This window comes from Branchiostoma belcheri, unplaced genomic scaffold, assembly GCF_001625305.1.
Source record: "Branchiostoma belcheri isolate BF01 breed outbred unplaced genomic scaffold, Haploidv18h27 scaffold61, whole genome shotgun sequence".
Taxonomy (NCBI): Eukaryota; Metazoa; Chordata; class Leptocardii; order Amphioxiformes; family Branchiostomatidae; genus Branchiostoma; species Branchiostoma belcheri.
In genome coordinates, this window is record NW_017804254.1 from 896,028 (window position 1) to 918,543 (window position 22,516).

General features: G+C 40.5%; 2 protein-coding genes across 2 annotated transcripts in view; one reads left to right on the top strand and one right to left on the bottom strand.

Annotated features, from left to right (window-relative positions):
- The first annotated feature begins 2,095 nt into the window (after positions 1 to 2,095).
- Positions 2,096 to 15,591, top strand: LOC109482955 (squamous cell carcinoma antigen recognized by T-cells 3-like). Its single transcript, XM_019785855.1, has 24 exons — positions 2,096 to 2,258; positions 2,860 to 2,892; positions 2,957 to 3,044; positions 3,630 to 3,734; positions 3,844 to 4,022; positions 4,401 to 4,506; positions 5,558 to 5,682; positions 6,495 to 6,650; positions 7,375 to 7,513; positions 8,154 to 8,261; positions 8,646 to 8,726; positions 9,239 to 9,297; positions 9,408 to 9,517; positions 9,977 to 10,089; positions 10,433 to 10,509; positions 10,609 to 10,731; positions 11,754 to 11,898; positions 12,303 to 12,508; positions 12,973 to 13,056; positions 13,318 to 13,428; positions 13,831 to 13,920; positions 14,263 to 14,346; positions 14,465 to 14,595; positions 15,204 to 15,591. Exons 1-24 carry the CDS (start codon positions 2,130 to 2,132, stop codon positions 15,436 to 15,438), a joined length of 2,817 nt encoding a protein of 938 aa, XP_019641414.1. The 5' UTR covers positions 2,096 to 2,129; the 3' UTR covers positions 15,439 to 15,591.
- Positions 15,592 to 15,874: 283 nt separating this feature from the next.
- The window catches only part of LOC109482885 (protein lin-9 homolog), an 11,214-nt gene continuing 4,572 nt past the window's right edge, over positions 15,875 to 22,516 (bottom strand). Inside the window, exons 7-16 of the mRNA XM_019785762.1 lie at positions 21,806 to 21,963; positions 21,193 to 21,326; positions 20,690 to 20,772; positions 20,539 to 20,575; positions 19,821 to 19,922; positions 19,464 to 19,544; positions 18,934 to 19,059; positions 18,339 to 18,524; positions 17,879 to 17,973; positions 15,875 to 17,364 (exon numbers count right to left, since the gene is read on the bottom strand). Of these exons, the coding sequence (XP_019641321.1) occupies positions 17,259 to 17,364; positions 17,879 to 17,973; positions 18,339 to 18,524; positions 18,934 to 19,059; positions 19,464 to 19,544; positions 19,821 to 19,922; positions 20,539 to 20,575; positions 20,690 to 20,772; positions 21,193 to 21,326; positions 21,806 to 21,963 (1,108 nt within the window). The 3' untranslated portion in view covers positions 15,875 to 17,258. The remainder of the gene's footprint in view (positions 17,365 to 17,878; positions 17,974 to 18,338; positions 18,525 to 18,933; positions 19,060 to 19,463; positions 19,545 to 19,820; positions 19,923 to 20,538; positions 20,576 to 20,689; positions 20,773 to 21,192; positions 21,327 to 21,805; positions 21,964 to 22,516) is intronic.

A 22,516-nucleotide genomic window follows, 5' to 3' on the forward strand; every position in this document is an offset into this window, starting at 1 on the left:
GAGAGAGAGAGAGAGAGAAGACTTCCACGATCTCATACCTTCGCCAAAAAACCATTCCGGTGGACGAATTATACATTTTTACTCATTGATTTCGCAAATAAGAGCCTCATATTCTTCACCCAACGACAGCCTTATCTTAGCAAAAAGGCTATTATTATATTCTAGCATTGCCTCATGAATTATGCAAATGAGGTCATGATTTAAATAGATTATGTTTATTGATGTTCACCTTCACTAAACTTCCAAATGCGGCAAGTATGACATGCCCAGCACTTAATACTATGGATTATAGCAATTTCCCATAAATTATGCAAATCAGGTCTGTGCGGAAACACAAACACACACACAGACACACACACCGACACACCAAAAACAATACCGCAATTTTTAATGGAGGTACAAATAGGGTACCTAGAGTCTATATGTAACGTTGAACTATTAGGAGAAAAAAACGCGTTCTTTGGAATTATCTAAAAATATATGGTAACGCCTGTTCATCAAGAATGAATCTAAAACGTTTGCCATTCTTCGGGAATGACATGGTTTAACATCTACATCAAAACTTCGATTTTTCACTACAGAGGATCTCGCGACTGCGGCGATTCGACCGGCGCATCTGCGCATGTTCTGGAACGCGTCTTATTGTTCCTCGTCTTGGGCGGCGGGGATTCTGACGGAACAAAGAGGTTTACGACCATACGTGTGAATCCACAAATACACACGTACGATAAAGCAGAGCTTGAAAGTTCGCTTCGTCAACCAAAACGTTAGCCCAAATCATGGAAAACAAAGTAAGTGGACTGTCTATTCTTAAATCCTCATCTTCTGAGGTATTGTGTTTTGCCTCCGGGAAAGGCGTACGCGAAACAATGTCGGTGAAGTTTAAGAGTGGCGACCGACAAACATCGGTGCTGAATGATATCGATGCTACGGAGGAAGGTACTGGACTTCTCCGTCAGGCCGACACACTACCCAACTGCGTGATGTCCGCGGGGGAGGAAAGCAAACAGGCGGTTGCGGCACCCAGAACCAGCATGACGATCATCGATGATGAACCTGCCAAAAAGGGGTTCTGCCGCAGGGTGTGGAAGAGTCTGAAGAAAAGGCTGAGTGTCCCTGCCTGCTTCAGGCTGTGCAGACCTCGCCGAGACTAGTCTTATAGAAATAAGAAAAAGAAAAAAGAAAAAAAAAGGAGCCGGCACCCCAGATGTAGCCTGGCAAGGTAGCGATCTTGGGGATACCAAGGTGGAGCCCAGGCTAGAAAAGATGCTGGGAGATATAGACCTCACCACTGTGCCTGACATCTGAAGGTAAAGCTTAGAATTTCTCCTGCTTGGGAAGCAAATCAGAATGGTTTCTCCTTCGTTTCAGCTGCACTTTTCCCGGATAGTATAGCTGTGTATCATGTTTCTGTTTAAATTTCCTGAAAGGCATATTAATTACAGCCTTTTGGGCAGAATAAGGCCACCCCGGGTTAATTTTATGGAATTAGACAAATTCTATAATTACTGGGTTTTATATATTAGTAATTGTATACATGTAATCTACTAGTATTTAATCTGTGGCAGGCGGACTAACTATGCAAATGATGACCTAATTTGCATCATTGAACAGTGTGAAAATTCTGTGACTCCTTATTGGTGAATGATGGGAATTGGGAATTTTATACCTTGTGACATGTGTAACTTACTTAAATGGTTAACACCACTATGCATAAATTATGTTAATGTAGAGGTCATTTGCATAATTAATGAGGACATGTTGAAATGAAGTATGACCAAGGAGAGGAATTTTACCCGAAAAATATTGTCATTTGAATTTAGAAAACCATAAATTCAACTAGATAATGCTAGTTACGACCTTATTTCCATATAGTCAATTAGACAAAAAAACATTATATTTCATGGAGGTATGAGATCTCCGAATTCTTGTTCACGGAGGTAAAAATACCGCTGTGGTGTCAAATGTATTCAATGTGTTTTGCGTTGCCAGGGCTCTATGTAAATGTTTCAGTTGGGAAGTGTTTTTACGTGGTGTCCGTTCCCGCCGCCAGGTTTTGCCACCACTTGTGTGCGCAGTGCATTGTGGTCCACCTGACGCTCAGTGCACGATTCCTGCCCCCCTCCCCCATGGACTCTGCAGAAGCCGAGATGCAAAACCCTCCGTCTGGGGAGGCTGACATGCAGCAGGACGATGACGAGGAGGACAGCTCTTCGTCTGACAGTGAAGATGAGACCACGAGGCAGCTAGAGGCGAAGGTAAGGCTGCAAAACTGCACGGTGGAGCGCTGGCCGCCGATATCGCACACGTGAAAGTTTGTTGTTATGCTCAGTTTGATACTCAGTTGTTGTTGAACAGAGACTGAGAGGACGCTACAGCTGAATTTTATTACTTCGATATATTATAGGAAAGAGTTCTGTCAGTCACACACTAGGCATATTTTATTATGGTCAGTCAACTTATAAAGCAATTGTAACAGAGGGTTTCATGGTCAAAACGCCATGGTCAAAAGCAACACTTTATAAATTGTTGTGGACTATAAATATTATGAACAGTCTTGTTGTAAGTACATAGTTTGCAGATTCTTATCTTTGACTGCCTGTCAATCTTCCCCCTCCCTTCAACCTACAACCAGATACACAAACCCACAGCTCAACCACCCAAATCAATACTTCTGTACCCAAAAGTAATTGAAGGATCTTGGGAATTTTCGCTACTGTAACAGTATTAAACGCCTATGACTGTAACAGCCATGTATGTTGTTACCCCATGAACAGGTGAACAGTTACCCCTATGTATGTTGTTACCCCTTGAACAGGTGAACAGTAACCCCTATGTATGTTGTTACCCCATGAACAGGTGAACAGTAACCCCTATGACTATAACAGCCGTGTATGTTGTTACCCCATGAACAGGTGAACAGTAACCCCTATGTATGTTGTTACCCCATGAACAGGTGAACAGTGCCCTGAGGAGGGAGGGTGAGCTGGTGGAGGTCAGACAGGCCAGGGAGAGGATGAGCAAGTTCTTCCCCTTAACAGAAGGTAATGGAAAAGATCAACTATAGGAAGTTTAGATGTTTTTCATTACAGAACATACCTGCAACCTGCAAATAGTAGAAAAACATTGAGGTTTGCAGGGAAAAAATATGTAGATGTTGACATACTAGTATAAAGGAGGCAAAAGAATATATGTGTTTATAGCTTGGGTAGTTTGCATCCGTTCCAATTATGGTTAGCGACTATTGGAGGGGACGTAAACTTGGCATTACAAATTTTACAAGTCACATATAGCAGAAAAAAATCGTTTGAGCTCAGTATGGCTGAGTGGTAAAAGACATTTTTTTAAGGTAGTATGTCAGTGGTAAAAGACTTTTTTTTTAATGTGCACTGCACTGATCAGAAATGGCTACAGTGGACTAATTACAACATAAAGGTTTTTCCCAGGCAAAAGTACTAGTCTTGCAATTGTTAGCCTAATGTTTGCTTTGTCGATATGGCTTTCATGAGCCTTGTTATTAAAAAGCTATGTTGATATGGCTTTCATATGTTTTTGTGTTAAACATTTTAAGAACTGATATTATTGATAACAAATTCATGATACAAGTTGTGACTGTTATGTGATTCCAGAGCTGTGGATGGATTGGCTGACAGATGAAATGAAGCTGGACTCTGGCAGACAGAACAGAGCAGAGATAAACAAGCTGTTTGAGAGAGCTGTGAAAGACTACCTCTGTAAGTTAGCAAAATTGCACTAGTTGACCTTATACCCCATTCATTAACAGTGAGCATAATACTTGTTGCTGTCGTATTTGATCCCTCTCACATGTACATGTACATGTAGGTGTGGACGTATGGCTGGAGTATATCCAGTACTGTATCGGAGGGATGGAGGACGGGCTGGAGTCGGTGCGAGCGGTGTGTGAGAAGGCGCTGACTGCGGGCGGGCTGCACGTCTCCAAGGGAACCATGCTGTGGGACGTCTACAGGGAGTTTGAGAACGCTGTTCTGGCAGGAATGCAGGTAAACATCCAGTCTCTGAGTGGATCAGGTACTACAGTGGTATTACCAGTGATTTACTGGCTAGCATTGAAATACACTGTGTGCAGGTGTTTGTGATTCTGTGTTTGTATGTGTGTGTGTCTGGATGTCTGATTGTGTATGTGTACAATGTATGTATGTATGTATGTATGTATGTGTGTGTGTGTGTGTGTGTGCATATGAATGTGTGGGGTGTCTATGGGTGGTGTGTATTATTGTGTATGGTGCATATGGTTGTATGTGAGTGTGTTTGAGTGTTTGTATGTGAGTATATAGGTGCTTGTATGATTGTATGTCTGTGTGTTTTGTACTCTGAACCCCTGGTCAGTTTTATTATGATCTGCCCGTGTTCCCCTCCAGCCAGATCCAGGCTCCATCTGTACAGGAGACCAGGAGGAGAAGATCCAGGCACAGATCACCAGGATCAACTCCATCTTCAGGAGACAGCTGTCCATCCCACTCCTAGGTCAGGACTGATTTTGTTGTCCCATTTTAGATAAGGAATTGTTTTAGACAAGAAATTTTCTAGAACTGTGGGGGTTTTCTGTTCTCGAAGCCATGGGACTTAATTTTTCCTCATCGGTTGAAAAGTGGTCTTTCCATCAGGAAATAGGAACATGATGTAATGCATGTCACACTCTGGGAGCTACATGTAGAAACCTCATAAAAGATGTGTTAATTTTTCAATCTTTCAATTAATTGACTTTTCCAGCTGTAGCAGCCTATTGTTGAAGTCCAGCCATTTTTGTGTTGTATAATTTTGTTTGGAAAGAAAAATCTCAGTGTACACTTAGATGTTTGACAGACAAAGAACTGATTTACACACAAAATTGCTGACAATAGAAAACTGTGTGTGATCACGAGAGTGTGCGAAAAGTGCATGTGAATTGGCTTGCTTTGCTGTACGTCAAGAATATACGTTCAGATCGTACGCCAGCCCTCAGTCTGAATGTACACTCTTGGCATGTCAAAGCATGCAGGCCAATAGACCCATTCGACTTTCACGGATCGCATAAACTGCTTACGTCACAGGGGGGACATTTCGAAAGAACGTCGTTCTAGAACGCTGAAGTTGAACGCGGCTTGCGCTCGCGATGTCCCCCTGGCAGATCATTTTTTTACTAAAATGTAGGTAAGTGTCTTTTTTTCTCGGTAATATATGCGGAAATGACAGGAAAACAGGCACCAACATTGTATGGTGGCAATCCGTACAACAATTTAATGTTATTTTGTTCTGTGACGTGCAGTTTATGCGATCGTTGAAAGGAACTTTCGAAATGTCCCCCCTGTGACGTAGTTTCTATTCGAAATGTCCCCCCTGTGACGTATGCAGTTTATGCGATCTGTGAAAGTCGAATGGGTCTATTTACACGCAGGAAAAATTCTATGTCTTACACACTCCTATGCATATGCAGTTTTCGTACTTCAGATTTTTGTGTAAATTGGGTCCACGTCTGGGTACAACACTGCTTGAGCGTCAGTCACTAACATCTGTCCTGTTGTGTGTTGTTGTCCAGGTATGGATGGCACATATCTGGAGTATGAAGAGTTCCAGACAGGGCCGGTGGATGCCACCGTGAAGCAGGCCTACCAGAAGGCATGCGAGAAGCTAGAAAAATACAAACCTTTTGAAGAATCACTGGTAAGCACCGAACAATGTGTTTTGTGTTGCATTATATCCTGGCAATTAGCCCTCACCCAGGCAATGAATTACAGTCGCTGCCAATTAATGAAGCTGGATTGTAAGAATTTTGAATGGATGTAATGAGGATACCACTTCAATACGTACTTATGTCAGCCAGGTATTTGCACAAGCAGCGAGAAGCGAGTGAAGTAAACAAGATTTTGAATAGCCATTGAGAAGCATATAATTGTATTTATATGAAGAGGGTAGTCCTTTGCTCCCAGAGGCTGAAATGCAGTAATGGTAGCTCAATGTTGATTAGACTGAATGGTAGGAATCATGAATGGCTGTCATTATATCAACAATACAATGTACAATCGTATCAGCACTAGTCACAGGTACATCTTGTACAGCCATGGAAGTGATGAAACTGATTTTGGGGATTGTTGAATCAGGTTTGGATTTTGAATTGGAAATCTGATCCAAACTGGTTAGACTTTGTGAATGTGAATGAGCCATATCCAATGTGGGACATTTTTTTTTCTCCAATACTATCCCAAACCACCTCTAAGGTTGTTTTTATCTTGGATTACTTCTACAAAATCCAAGTATTTCAGAAACATTTTGAAATTCTATTTTTGCTCATACATTGTAGCTCTAATAAAAGATCTATTGAAAGGGTCTGAAGGTTAACTGCAATTACTCTGTATATTTCTGTCTAAGTCTCAGATGTAGGTATGTTATTTAAAGGCCAATGTTTTACATTGTTTTCCATTCTGATTATCTAGAACATTTTGATATGGTCTATCCTTTGTTCTATAAATTTAAAGACCAGTGCTGCGGCCCCGCGGCTCCAGGAGTACCTGTCTTACATCGACTACGAGCTTGCTGAAGATGAACCAACCAGGATCCAGTGTATCTTTGAGAGAGCTCTTCAGGAGAACCCACTAGTGGTGGAGCTGTGGACTAAATACACCCACTACCTAGTCAGTATCTGTTTCAGAAGGATTGTAGACAGTCAAAATGGAACGAGCATAGCTTTGGGAGGTTTTTGATAAGCAATATCAATAATTTGTAAAGAAAATTGCTATATTTGCCCTGCTACGTATACACGATCCTGCCTTATGTGGCCCTTTGAAAAATAGGCATCATTTTTAAAGGAATTTGTTAATCAATGGTATTATTTCTTTTTGAAGGTCTTGCCTTTTTTCTATGTGTAATAATGAAACCAGTTGGATTCTAAAAGCAATGTTTCATTGGCTCGTGCAGCCCCTACTAGTACCAGTAACATACAAATCAGGGATTTGGTTAAGGCTTCAAACTCTTGACTTTAAATTGCAGATAAAAGATTGCTAGGCAATAGTTCACTGCATGCTACTAGACCATTGCATACTAGGATGTACTATTACATGTATTGTCAGTACTCATAAGAGATATTGTCTCAGTCTATATCGTTCTTTCCTAGAGTGATTAAGCTGTATAATAATAATAAGAAAATGTAATTTTGTTGATCACGATTGTTTTGTATTTTTTCAACTTGGTTTTGATAGATAATGTCATGATTTTATCCGTATTCTTAATGTTGAGAGCTCTTCGTTCTTTTACTGCATTTTGTATTAGTATTTTTGTTTCAAGTTTCATGTCACAATTTCTGTATACATGCATTTTGATTGAATTAAACTGAACTGAACTGTCTCAATGTCTCTACAGGATACCAAGCTGAGAATACCTAACATCGTGCTGTCTACCCACGAGCGGGCCACCAGGAACTGTCCCTGGGCTGCCGCCCTCTGGCAGGGGTACCTACTGGCCCTGGAGAGACACAGACAACCGAAGGAGAAAATAAAGGGTCAGTCATGTTAACCGTCTGTTTCCTCAAGACGCAAGTTGGGGCATTGTCATTAGATAGCGGACTAAGCTTTAAACAATGTCTAGAGTTAGATGTTCAAGAGTTAGGTGTAACTAGTCGATCGGTGTAATGTAGCCAGCTGAAGTTGCACCGTGTGCCTGCAAAGCTGGTCTGTTATGCCGAAGGATGGTTATACCAGCTATACAGATCACTCACTCACAGAAATTGTCTTAGAAACATAATTGAGTAACTATGCATCTCCTTTTCTTCTTTAGAAGTTGTTTGTAACTTCCCTGTTACAACATAGTGTATGGTATGGGTAGCACTAGTTGTGAGTGTGCTATAGCAGAATATAGATAGCACGTCGGCAGAACGTACTGCACCTGCGTGAAACTCGTAATGTATTTTGCACTTCAACAGAATTCCTTATATTAGGTCATATATAAGGATAACATCTAGACTGTAGTTTCCAAACGTTATGTCAGAAAAGATATCGCCTGCAACAGGCAAAATTCAGATGCAATGTTGACCAAACATTCAATGAAAACCGTGAAAAATCTGGGTTTTGCGCAGGCACAGTACATTTTGCCAACGTGTTAAATAGATTGTAATCAAAAGACATTCTGCTGTGTTTGTACAGAGGTGATGGACACTGCCCTGCCTGCAGGTTTTCCCCAAGCCTCGGACTATGTTAGTCTGTGGCAGACGTACTGTGACTACCATCGCAGGAGGGTCGACTGGACTAAAGGTAGACACACTTCCGTCAACTCAACAATGTGTGGACATCATTAGGGATGGAAAACTGTAAATATATGCTTAGATTTTAAACTTCATTTTCTGCATTTAATTCTGGCCTAGGCCACGATCTGGTCCCTTTCCCTCCTGCCTTATATTATTGAGTTCTTCTATGTTTGATGTACATGTACATGGGCTCGATATTCACCACTTAACTACTAGTATACTTAATTTGAAAAGAGATGATCATTAAATATTAATCAACTTTTACAGATTTACGACATTCCATTATTGATTTTTCCATCCATCTGTTAATTCCCCTAACATAGTATGTGAACCAGTATCCTAACTCCTTATGAATTTTTTTTTTTCATTTTTATAACTTGAATGTCCCCAGGTGGTGAATCATCAGGTGTTGCTGAACTAAGGTCCACATACCAACAAGCTGTAGAGTACTGCAAAGACAGCCTGCAGCAATGTGAGTCAGACTCTTCTTTCTGCAACATAGACCAATACACCTTTGGAAAGATCTGGTCCAGTCACTTGGACAATTAAATTGATTTTAGACTCTGTAGATATGGATGTTATGACAAACATTGAAGTAAAATTTAGTATTGAAGGACATGATATTCATTAAGTTGTGGAGCTTACTAATAGTTATACATCTATGTAGGTTTAGCAAATTAAAATATAAAATGGTAAAAATCCCCAGTCTTTCTAACTTTGAAGTCATCAGTGTTTTCTGAATTGATCTATTCTACAGTAGCAGTTTTCTGTTAGGCTATGATTTAACTGTACCTACAAGTAGGCACAAATAGCCGAGTGTTGCAGTGGGGACATTTCTAAATTTTCTCAGGGCCATCGCAGTACAAACCATCACCATATCAGCATTTGAGAAATAGAAAATATTCAGAAGATCCTGGCATATTTTTAGCTGATAACTTTTAGCAGTTATATATATATATGAACTAAACAGTCTCTTTTTTACAGACTTTGGTGAAACTAGTGACCCACAATGCACCTTAAAAAAGTCCTGGGCAAGAATAGAGGTACGTGTGTGCTGGGTATTAGACTATTCGACAATTTTTACCGTATTTTACATTAACTGTTGGGGTAATCAAACAACAAGACTTTAGGTTTCATATGCATTTGACCCCAGGCCAAATACTGCAAGGATATGGGAAAGGCGAGGGACTTATGGGATGGCATCATGGCAGAGGGCCATGGGAGAGAGGCTCAGATGTGGCTGGAGTATGCAGACTTAGAAAGGTGAGACCATCAGTTCCCAACACCTAGAGAATGGTCAGGAGGCTAATAAGTAGAACTGTTACCATGTGCCTCACAGTCTTTTGCAATAGGTGGTCCAACTCGACATAACAGTGTGTTCATATGCTCAAAAACATTCCTAGACAACAAGTATTTTATAGTAAATTATACAGTACATGTACATGTACTTCCTGAGGTAATTTGTGATGAATATTCTGGACTATTCTGGATATTCTGACAGTAGTCACGTTGAATTCTGACGTGTAAGATAGTCAACAGCCCTTGCTATGACTTACGTACAATACAATATACAATCATTTATGATCATAGTAATTTTTACCGGTACACTCTAAACTTGTTGATCTTAGATGATGCTATAGAAAGGTCTTGCCAGCCTTTTGGCTTTCATATAAAACTCTGATCTGTTTTCAATGATAATTTCCTTTTTTTGGTTCTATTTAGATCATTTGGAGATGTAGAGCGCAGCAGGAAAGTGCTACAGAAGGCTGTTAGTAAGGCCAGCGACTGGCCAGAGTCAGTCTGTGAGGCACTCATCAACTTTGAAAGGGAAGAAGGTAAATATAGAACAAGCTCTGTTGCTGTCTGTTCACTAGACTGACACATCTTGTTCCATAAGCTGTCTTTCTGAAAGTCATCTTGTGTTGAGTTAGTGAGCTTCTGAGCTTTTTATATGCTGTACTCTGAGCACATTATGAACTTCTTACATGTAGATGCTATGCTCTTACTGCACAGATCAACCCTTTTGTTCAGGCTGTGTGTACATGCCACATTACAGTAGGCTTACAGTACTACTAATATGTCAGTAGAAACAGATATTGACAGGTGACATTCTGCTAAATCTACGTATGGTACTTGATTGTTCCCTAGATTAAATGTGAAAATTATGTTGTATTCTAGGTACACTTGAAACCTATGACAATGCTGTTGCCAGATGCGAGGCTCAACTCAAGAGAGTCCAGGAGAGAAGAGCCAAGGTGAGAGACAGTTGGTCCAACCTGCACTAAGGTTCATTTGCACCCAGAATTTTGAGCCCTGACTGGTTTATGTGTGGTGACATTTGTTTTCTTTTGTAGCAAGCAGAAAAGGAGTTGGTGGCAGCCCAGGCAGAGGCAGTCCTGGCAGAGGCCAGGAAGAAGAACAAGGCAGACAAGAAGGCTGCCAAGAAACAGGAGATGAAGCAAGGACAGAAGAGAAAGGTGGGTTGATTATCATCACTGTATACTTTTATCCGTATCCTATCACAGTTAGATATAGGATAGGGGGATTCAAACAAAATGCAAAGTCAAAAGGGGGCACACCCCAGTTTATTTGGGGCCTCTTTTCGAAGCTGCACACCCTCAAATCTAGCGACCGTCTCTGGCGTGGAATAATTCGGAAGGAGAATAACTGTATATGGGACGAAAGGGTATCTCTTCAGCTACAAGACAAGCTGAGTTTGGTTTCTTCAACCTTTTTAAGTTTGGTAAAATCAACGGAAAAACATTATTTTCACTCCAAAATTAATGCCCAAAATTGCGAATTTTCGCGTAGGATAATCCCACAAAAAAAAATTTTCCGGCAGAAATGACTGATGCTGGCAGAAAGACCCAAGCCTTGACTATACCCGAGTAAATTATAAAGAAAATTCTAGTACTGTAATTTTCTAAACAGTCCACGGCGCGAGGGGTTGCAAATCCACCCCTACGAAGCCACAGAGCGAAAACTAGGTCAAACGGGCGGATTACACTTGGCGCGCAAGGATACCCGGAAGTAAGGTTCGGAGCCAAAAGAAATTTTCACCCCAAAATCACCATTTCTTACACTCTTCAGCCATGTTAATGTTTAATGATACTTCGTGGCAGTTTATAAGAAATGTCACCTCAAACTTGGACCCTCAAAACCCTTTCGTCACTTTTTTACAACGGACTATCACGGACCCCGGTCGCGCAAGAACTGGGGTGTGCACCGAAAAGCTTCAAGTTCAACCATCTTAGCGTGAAAAGTAAATTGTTACATTCTCAAAAGTTTGGCTAAAAGGAGGCAACACAGGTTATCTTGCACGTATGCTCACGCATAACCCTCTGCTGCAGTCATGTGTTTCCAACGTCATGTCCAGGAAGCTGCAGTAGACTGGTCCATTTCATCAACAAGTTAGCCCCAAATTCCCAACTTACTTAGTGTTGGAACATAAAGTTTTAGCCATCTTTATGCTGTAACACCCATGTTCTTGTCTTTCCAGCTGGATCACCAGCTCTTTGTGAAATCAGGAGACACTCTCCACACTGTTGGGTCATCAGTAGACGAGGAGGGGTTCAAGGTACCGTCCATGCCTGCACCCAAGACTGGCAAGGCACCTGAAGAACCTCCAGTCAAGAAGGCGAAAGGTTGGTATCATTTGTTTGTTTGTTTGTTTCTTTCTTTCTTTCTTTCTTTGAACCATTGTTTATTCATGGGTAGCTCAAGTCAGCTTGCAGGCTGCTATTCATTGAGGTCATGACAGTAATGTTAAACCTACTAGTGATAATTTTCGTCCTGGAATGCATAAAATTATATCAGCCAATGTGAGTAGTCTGAGATAAAGCATGTTCTCATCCCATTCTACATAGTCCTAGTATTGTAATTAAATCTCAATCGACATGGTGTCATAATGTGTGTTTGGAGAACAAACAGAGCAAAACATATTTGTTTTCCTTCTGTGAGGGTGAAGATAATTACCATGATTTGAGTATCAAAAGAAGGTGGCTGCATTTTGCAGAATTATCATATTCTGATTTATGTGACTTAACAGGTGATGAGGCAGAGGAGGTGTCATTTTCGGCAGCGTGGCAGTCCATCCACGAGGCCACCATCCCGCCTGTCCCCTCTCCCACAGCCGCGTCTACAGGAGACCCACATGTCCCCGACCCTGACAGGGAGAGGAGGTCCGTGTTTGTCAGTAACCTGAACTACAACCTGCACAACCCTCAGGACAAGATGAAGGAGATATTCTCAGAGGTAGGCCAGCTTCCATTTCCAGACTGTTTGAACTGTAATAAAAAATTGTTCTCACCCAAATTTTCGACTGTTCTACTCAAGCTTTTGTCAAGGAATAAGCAATCCACCACTTCTGTGACATTATAGACGAAACCCTCTAGTTCTACCAACGCTGATTAATTTTCAAGCTAAGCTCTTATTCTCCTCTAACTCAGTCCAATTGCTTCTAGAAAATGTCTGACAGTGATTTGTAAATGACTACTAGTATATTGTATCAAATGAATACAATATAGTCTAATGGTTTCTAGACTTTACTGAGAGCCTTACTCTTAACAACTTCTACTTAATGCCTTTTTGGGGATTGATGCTTCTAAATGGCCAGATAAGACAAATATGATAGATGTTTGAGCTAAAGTTCTAAAACAAAGTCTTCTTGAGTATCATTCAAATAATCAAACAAGGAAAATAACTTTCCCCCCTCGAAGTGCGGAGAAGTGGCAGATGTGAGACTGGCCTTCACCAGCAAGAGGAAGTTCCGGGGCTTCTGCTATGTGGAGTTTAAGGATGAGGTATGTATGTGTTTAATGCAGCGTCTTCAAGTCTATCTTTCTGCTTTGAACAATTGACCACTGTCATCTTCTCTCAGAAATGTAACTAGATATTGGGTTACCATATTTTTTGTTTTGATTTGGTTACCTCAAGTTTTGGTTAATGATGTTATCTACATTGTATCTACGTGCATGTATTTATAAACAGACAAATAAACAATTTATAGACTTAAGAGTTGTTTGGCTTAAGTGTCAGACAAAGAACTGTTGATATTGTTGCAGTCTGCTGCTGTGAAGGCCCTGGGGTTTGACCACAGAGAGGTGGAGGGACGCCCCCTGTTTGTTTCCCCCTGTATTGACAAGAGGAAGGGGGACAAGTTCCATGGATTTCAGGTGAATGTGGCTAATGTACCAAGTGATCAATTTTGCATGGGAGCAATCATTTGCAGGATTAGATCGGATTCTGTGATAATGTTTACTGCATTCTGAACTACATAATATAGTACATATATATATAATATATATAATATTTGTGTACACTAGTGACAGTAAGGTTTTCAAACAAATATAGTAGTAACTGTTGCTTAAACGTTACCTTTGCCACATCACGGCCATTATCAAACACAATTTGCAACAGTCCATGGAATACGATCAGTAAGAGGCATTAAACATCCAACAAAGCCAATGCTTCATTGCATAATCTTAAAGGTGGGGACTTCATGTCCCCTGGACAATTTGTTAAGCTAATAATGGTGTGCTTTTTTCCTGATGCTTGTTTCTTCTGTTTTCCTTCAGTATGCAACCAAGCTGGAGAAAAACAAGTTGTTTGTGTCCAACCTGCCGTTCACTGTGACAAAGGAGGCTCTGGAGAACATATTCAAAGAGGTATGAGGGACTGGTTTAAGAAACTACCTTATTCAGCTGTCTTACACTACACATACATGTATGTTGTTCTGTGAATATCAAAGTACCGCGAAAAAAATGTGATTTACAGTAATCATCTGTCAATGCATGTCCAATGAAACTGGTGTCCTGCAGGATGACCAAGTCAGATTCAGAAACTTGATGACCACTGCTTACTATACCGACTAAAAAGTTTCCTAGTACAGTACGTGAAATGTTTAAGTCTGTTTATGTCCATAGCGGTCATCATATTAATCAATGAGAGAATAGTTAAATGTAAGCTAAAATTGGATTAAGATACATGTACATTTTCATTGTTCCCAGCATGGTCCAGTCCGCGGTGTGAGGTTAGTGACCTACAGGTCAGGCAAGCCAAAAGGCCTGGCTTATGTGGAGTATGAGGATGAGGTACGTAAGGCTATCTAAGTTATGGTAACACATTTGTAAAACTTTCATCAGCATTTGACAAGAGAAAATTGAACACATTTGACTGACAACATGGTTCACACTTTTCCATACATTTTAGCAAACGGCCAGTCAGGCAGTCCTGAAGACAGATGGGCTGATGATTGGGGACAGGAAGATCCAAGTTGCCGTCAGTAACCCCCCCACACGGAGAGGGGGGCCTCATGGGGAGGGGGTGGACGACAGGCTGAGGTAAGAATTCTCAAGGTCATGTTACAAGGAGAAAGGGCGACCCTCCGCCAAGGCAACTGAGGGCATACTTGGGATAGCCAGGCAAAATTATGCTGCGAATTGTCAGTGTTTACTTCTGTTGTGTTATGTTGTCTGTGTTTGCGTCTGTTATGCATCAAAATCGTACGATTGCCTACATGTATGAAGAATATGACCATGTCGATTGGGGGATATTCGTCATTTGAAGAGATGCACGGGATATACCGATACAATGTATGTACTAACTGGAGTCAGTTCAGAATGCTTGCAACGAATGGTACCATGCTGAATGTACATGTACAACAAATGTAAGCCTCTATATACATGTAGCTAGCACTACATGACATTGTATGACCTAATACTGTATTTTTAGAGCACTAACGTGCTTCATGAGTACACCTGTAGGTTGCGAAGGCATTAAAAATGCACTTTGCAATGTGCCAAGTTAACTTTATATGTCATCTAGTAAATGCACACCTGTATATCAGATTCTAAACTGACCATACAGGGATGGGGGGATGCTACACTCGGATTCTCTCAACTGTAAGCTGGCATTGTATGTTAATGGCGGTTACTTTCCTGTGCAATAGATCAGACACGTCGAGAGAGTCGCAGTACAGAGGGAAAGCTCGTACCCAACTGTCCCTCCTCCCACGGTCCCTCCACAAACCCAGCACCACATCAGCCAGTACTTCCAAACCTCCAGCAGGCAGCAACGGGACCACAACAGATCAACCCACCAGCACAGCTACACAACAACCACTCAAACAGGGAGCCAAGAGGCTCACTAATGCAGACTTTGCCAAAATGTTCTTCAAGAAGTAGTAGAACTAATAGATAATACCTGAAAGGCAGCTCAAATACAATAATAGACTGGTCATTCCTTACAATGTAGCCTGTCGCCATGAATGCTCCTATGGAAGTGTCTGCTAGTATTTTTTTTTTTTTAGTTTTACCCATCAGTGGGTTATTAGGCGAAAATGAAATGTCAGTTTACATGTACATGTACCTTTCTTGTGTGCATGTATGTGATAAAATATGTCTCACTAGCTTTTGTCAAAGGTAGTGAATCCTAGTCAGTAGTGATGTAGTCTAGAAGTCCCAATGAACTGTAATAACCATCGTTTCTGCCTTTTTGTTTGCCTTGATTTTCATATCAAATTAATTTGTATGCTGTTCATGTTACTCATGTGCTATTGAGTATTGTCGAAATAGGTCTTAAATGTACTTAGGTATGTACATTGTACGATGACAGCATATTAAAACTCAAAAAGAAGATAAAATTTGAAAAACATCTGGCTCCAAGAAAGTTTTAATGAGTTCTTCACCAATGCAAGATAGAGCAATCATGCACAGTATGAGCATGTAGTGAAGAGACATACTAGATGCAGACATTTGCAGCAAAGTGCTGTATCACTTCAACTGTAATTTTGAATGATATTTTATCCATTATAAAACTGATTTAAAATTTAACTTTGCAGCAACTATTTCCTGCAGCATGATGTAGCACTACAAGGAATGTGGGGAAATCTTATTTTATTTGCAAGCACAGTTTGCCAATGAAATAGGAGTAAGACATTTGCTTGTAAAACAGAAATGGTCTGCTTTCCACATGCAGACTCAACCATATTCCTCTTATTTATCTAGTAACTCCATGCACAAATTCACATACCTATGGACAATTCCAGTACAGTTCATTCTCTTCTAGGCATAATTGAATGCATAGCAAAACGGCAAAAGCACCCTAAACATTCTCTTACAACTCCCAAATAACTCATAAACTTGTCCTTTTTAATGACCACATGCACACTCTATCTTTAAAGGTCTCTAACAGTACATTAATTTTTACTAGGGGATTTATATAATATAAATGTGTAGAGTAGATCTATAGGCAAAAATTGGTGCCCAATTCTTGAATTAGCAAAATTCTTGAATTAGCAAAATGAAAACAGTATTTTATGTTAACATTTGTAATTTCCAAATACTGAACCCTTGATAGTATAATCATCATTGCTATTGACAAGAGGCAGTAACAATTGCATTGTTGGATGAACATCACATGGGATGTGTTATGCTATAGGAGGGTCTTGCAGGGGCATGCAACAACAGGCCAAATCAACCCAACTTCACGGTCACTCTTCCAAGAAACACCAGTAAATGTTACTGGTGATACCACATTTTACTGTTTTCTACATTTTCTAAATTCTATTGTATTTTTCTGTAAGCTGAGTTGAAACGTATTTTAAACTAGTTGGAATGGGACTACCTGTACATGATATAGGACAAAGTAATGCATGAAGGATTATCAAAGAGGTAGATCTAAAATCTAAACACAGTGGCACAGTTGAGCATGTTGGACCTACCGAAACATGCCTTGGACAAGACCTTCCCAGTACAACACCAACACATCCCAGTACAACATGGCGACAGAAATGTTCTATTATACACACTACACAAAATCCAATCTTAAAGCAAACCTTAAAGCATGTGAAAGGGTTCCATTTTTCCAATAGAATGAAGGCACAGAACCTTTACGTATACTTAGATGTGTGCTTTTAAGATCAAATTTCATGCAGTGACACATCTTGCTGTTTGTCATAGGAAAAGCAGCAGGACATGAGGCTTCCTACATACAGAGGATTTTTTTACAGGTCGTTGTTTGTGTTCTGTGCGAAGGCATGCAGGTTCCCCATCTGGCTGAGCCCGCTCTGGACATGAGCCACGTGGATCTCCACATTGTTCTGGAAGCAGCTGTACAGGGAAACAAAAGATTTTAGACAATGCTATAAGTAAGGTGGTGCCATACGCAGAGCCCATCCCTCTCCTTCTACTGTCTTATATTATACCTCACCAAAGTCAGGTTCCCATTTGTGTGAGAGAAGTCACAAGCATATTTTGTATGCTTGTACCTTTGTGTCTTTTGGGCAACATGTAGCAGACAGGTAACGTGTTGGAACATAAACTGTCAGAATCAACAGTTAAAGCAATGATGAATGTGGTGTTTTGCTAGCATAGCAACAAGTCCAAAAGAGTCCAGCAGAGTCTAGGAGTCATACAAATGTAGTGAACCAGAACTTTCACGGGGTGGAAGGGGTAGTTGATACGTAAGTGAACAAAGAAAAAAATTGAAATACAGAAATGAAGAAAAATTCATCCAACTTGTTTCATTCCAACTTTTTTCAGCACACCATCAGACCATGCCCTATCTAATTTATTCTAAACAAGATATCTTTATATCAACAAGTGGACATCTGAACCCCCCTACCTGAGGTTGGCACAGTCCACCCTCTGCCGGATGTCCTCCAGGGCGTCTGACAGGGACTTAAACTCGTACGAGTTCAGCTCATTCTCAGCCAGGGCCTGGAGAAAACGGACAAGATAAAACACAGTGTAAGAGGGTGCACCATCTTCATGATTATTCTTATACCTTCAACTACTGTTCTATATAGCCAGCATCTGTCTTTCATTAGACAGAATTTTGCTGCTCATGATGGCCAAAGATTTTGCCTAATCCATAATCTTTGACTTAAAATCTTAAAATTCATCCCACAAAATGCAGGAAGTAGTGTTTTAGAAGGTGAACATTTTAAAATAACAGGCAAAGATTTCAGGCTGGCTGTAGAACACTAACCTTCAAACCAGTTGTAGATATCAAAACATTTAACCCAGCCTTAAGAATGGTTCATGATAAAGACATTTCACACAGTTTCAGCATGAATTCCTACCTTGATCTGTAGCATGAGGGAGGTGAGTTTGGTGATGAGCTGACAGGCGTCCTGACTCTGGACCGTTTTCGCGCCGTTCCCCTCGTTCGCTCTCTGCAGGATCTCCATGGCGTCGTCCTCGCATCGTTTCTTCAGCGCTGATCCCGCCGGTTCCTTTATCGTCTCCAGTCCCTGTTCTGGAGCGATCTGAAGCAGGGAGACATCACAATCAGATAAACAACATGAACTTGTCCTTGATGTCTATCAAAATTAACATTCCAAGAGTAAATTACATTTATTGTTATCTTACCAAATTCCCCATTAACTTTGAACACAATGAATTACATATAACCCTATTCAAACAAACATTTGTGTACTGTACATCACTTAATATTCAGACTTTCTCGTTCCTGCCGGAACTGTGAACATATACATGTAGTTCTGCAAACGTCCATTTTTCTCAGAACGCAAAATTTTGCTACCACAATTGATTTACAGTACTAAAAGTAGATTACTCATGATCTTTGTGCTACTTTGAAATGGCTAGAATAGTGGCTCCATGTCTGCCTTTTTTTTTCTATTCTCGAATCCTTACATATGTACAATAAATACTTACCTCTTGGCAGTACTGTTGGACCCCGATCAGGTAAGTGTTGAGTTCCCTGTTCAGCCTCTCCAGCTCCAGGACCAGGGTGGCATATTTCTTCTGAAACTCTACATCCACACTTTCACCATGAGATTTCTAAAAAAACAGACATAAACTCAACTTCTTTCTGAAATGCCAAAAAAAATACAAGACATTTCTGACCTCCAGCATATGTAGAGGGGGTTGTATGTCATATTTTAATTGACGCAGTTACACGCAGTCAATCACATCCTGAACTCTTCCATGTACTGCCCACTTACTCTTGCCCAGTGCATGCTGGGTCACCTCCAGGCTTGACCTCCGAGTCAATCAAGTAGCCAATTATAATATATTCACCCACTCTTCCTCCAACCATCTCTGCCTGACAAGCATACACACAAACTCACAAACAAACCCATGGAAAACAGTACCTAAATACCTGGAGGTAACAAGACAATACAGCAGTTGCAGCCACTTTGTTATATGACAGTTGTGTAATGTTCAGGTGAACTTGTACTTACAGTTTTTTCTGCCTGTGTGTTCATTTCTCTCAGGTCCTTGATCCTGTCCTTCTTGATCAGCAAGACTTTTGATAACCGAGTCTGGAAAAAGAAATCATACCTTATTTTAAGCTGCTTCCAGTGTTTCTTACATTTACAGACATTTCTCTTGTCATTGTTCAATTGTACTTTCTCTCAACATCTAGTGATTTAGTTTAACTTTGTCTACACCATGACCAGTGATTTGTTGACCCTTCCACAGGCTGATAGCTCTCAGAAACAAGACTTAGAGAAAATGATGTACCGGTAGATCAAATTGGACATTGATTTTTGCAGAAAAGGAAGAAGAACCTTATGAAAAATGTAATGTACACTTACCACCATGACGAGGAACTTGACAGGAAACCCTCCCAGTGTCCCCCCTTCTATGCCATGTAACCTGCTGCGGAGTGGAGACTGGCCAAGCATCGGGTCATGGGCCTGTCAACGGAGGTCAAGAGAGTGTGTTGGTGACATGCAGCTTCTAGCCAGCCCTAATTTTTTTCCGTATTTTTGTTTGCTATCATGTTGAGTGCCAACTATTCTAGGCATTCTCCCTGGGGAAAATTTTGAAATCCTGACCCTGTAAAACACTATTTCTTGCATCTCTTTCCATATCTTTACACACAAATTTTTGTTCGTCATTAGCAGCAATGTGCCATCAAATGACGGAAAGACGGATGCTGCCTTGAAGTAAAGTAAAAGGGGAAGTAAAACGTGAAGTAAAAACGTTACACATCTTCAGTAACTCTTTCATCACGTTCATGTTAATATCACACGTCAACAGTAAGTTACACTCACAACTTAAGACACTGATTGCTAGAAGTGTTATGCCAAATTCCTGAAAATGCTTCCACGATAAATGAACTATCTGTTTATTTTTTATTATTTATTTGCACGAAAAATACATTACGTGAAAGGAATATTACGTGTATATAAACTGTGCAAGAGAGGCCAGAAGATTGAGCTATGTATAGCCCTCCCCTTATCAAATTGAAATCAGTGACTAATTAATTACATAAATATGACTAAGTAAAACTCCAAAGGCCATACTTACAAATGCTGGGGACTGTAAGCTGTTGGACAGTGAAAACCTGTACACAAATACACAAAACAAGTTAGACAAATGCAATGCAAAAGTACGGGGACCCTTTCTCCAATTCAGAAAGATTGAGAGATGACATCAACATGTGGACTGAACCACTCACCTTGGAGGGGTGAGAAACTGTTGACGGGGTCTTTGCTTTTGTGCAAATGCTGTGAGGGGCATGGTCTCCTGTTGCTCATTGCTCTGTAATTTGGGTAAAAGAAAGTGGATTTTTCATTGAATCCAGATCTTTACTCTCTCTCTCTCTCTCTCTCTCTCTTCCACAAGACTTACTTGTACTGTTTAGCACTCTTACAGAAAGTTAATGGCTATGAAGGCATACGTGTCAAAGCTCCCTTATTCAATGAAGACTGGACAAAAATGTAAACAAAACAGCATCACATTAACCATGTTGCTGAACAGAAATTTAAAGTTTGTCTCAGCCATTGAACTGATCATGTACTATAGTACTCACTTGGGAAAAGCTGTATCAAAATAAAGTAATTTTGGAGTTAAAAATAAATAATTTGTCACAGTGAACCAACTTTCTATCAGTCATAATACATTCAAATTTAGCAGTTCAGAAACAAAAAAGAAAGCCTAAATGAGTAGTTTCCTCCTCACCAGGACTTCCGTGTCAGGAATGGTGTGTGTTCCCAGCCCAGGTCTGTCAAACGTCACCCTGTACGAGGTGTTGGCTGTGTCCACCGCCTCAATCTGACCTGTGAACAGTCCGTCGTGAGGGCCGCGCAGACGGGCTGCAGAATGGCAAAAAACATTAAAAACATTAATTAATGGCTGTATTTTAGCATTCCATCTATCTACACATAGAGTCCATCAGATTTACATAATTTCATCTTTAAGGCTTGTGTTGCAAAGTGAAACAAAGCATCTACATTAACAACAAGAAGTTGGAGAGCTTAGCCAACAGCCATACTAACATACAGATCTTGATAACATCTTTCCCTAGCATGTCTGCAGAACGTACTGCGCCTGTGCAAAACCCCATTTTTCACGGTTTTTGTTGGGATTTGGTCAACGTTGCATCAGAATTTTGCCTGTTGCAGGCAACATTTTTTCCAACATAACATTTGGAAACTACAGAGGGAGTGTTAACCTTATATGCACCAATACAACCTTATATGAGACGTTCTACCGAAGTGCTATGCCCAATACATTACAGGTTCAGTACGTTCTGCCGACATGCTTCTTTCCCTCATACGACCGTGACACTGACCTGTGACCTTGGTGCCGATGACCAATGGGAGCGGGATCTCGTCGGGAAGGTCCTTGAAGTTGCTGATGTCCGTGACCTTGCGCTGCTGGAGGAGTCGGATCTTCTGACGCTTGGCTTCCAGGGCAGAACGCTCCTCCGCAAAGAACGAGGAGGAACACCTGGAGGAGGAATAGTAACTTGTGAGCAGAAATGTGAATACTGTAAATCACTATTTTAGCAATAGTTTTATATTCTTGTCTATAGGAGAGTTTTCTATAATGATTGAAATCCCATAAATTTGTCGTTGAGATATTGACTATAAAATCAGCTGTAATTGATGAGAAATGACAATTCTCTTCTTCACAAGTTCCGAAGAGAACCCCACTTTCTGTCTATGCACAGATAACACAACAAGGTATAGGGTAGTGCGCACCGACACTTTGGTGGCAGACATTTTAATGGCTCCTCAAAGAAAAAGAAAAATACAATGCGATTCAGAATCCAGTATAGTTATGAGTTATGAGAGTCTGAACATAGGTGAAAGTATACCAGAAGACAATCACTGTTGAACGTTACGATAGTGTAATATCGAACCATAGCAGGCGGTTAACACACATGTAAGTATTGTGTTGAAAAGACAAAACTATATGTATGATCGGACCATAGGTATTTAACAGTAATAGGAAATCGAAAATGATCACATGTCTAAATCTGTTGTACGTTAAACAACGT

What these genes read in the sequence shown, in the direction of transcription:
- LOC109482955 (XM_019785855.1), top strand. Translation starts at nt 2,130, where the DNA reads ATGGACTCTGCAGAAGCCGAGATGCAAAACCCTCCGTCTGGGGAGGCT. An exon ending in CGAGGCAGCTAGAGGCGAAG is followed by an intron (nt 2,259 to 2,859) that starts GTAAGGCTGCAA and finishes CCCCATGAACAG; the next exon opens with GTGAACAGTAACCCCTATGA. An exon ending in ATGTGGAGTATGAGGATGAG is followed by an intron (nt 14,347 to 14,464) that starts GTACGTAAGGCT and finishes CATACATTTTAG; the next exon opens with CAAACGGCCAGTCAGGCAGT.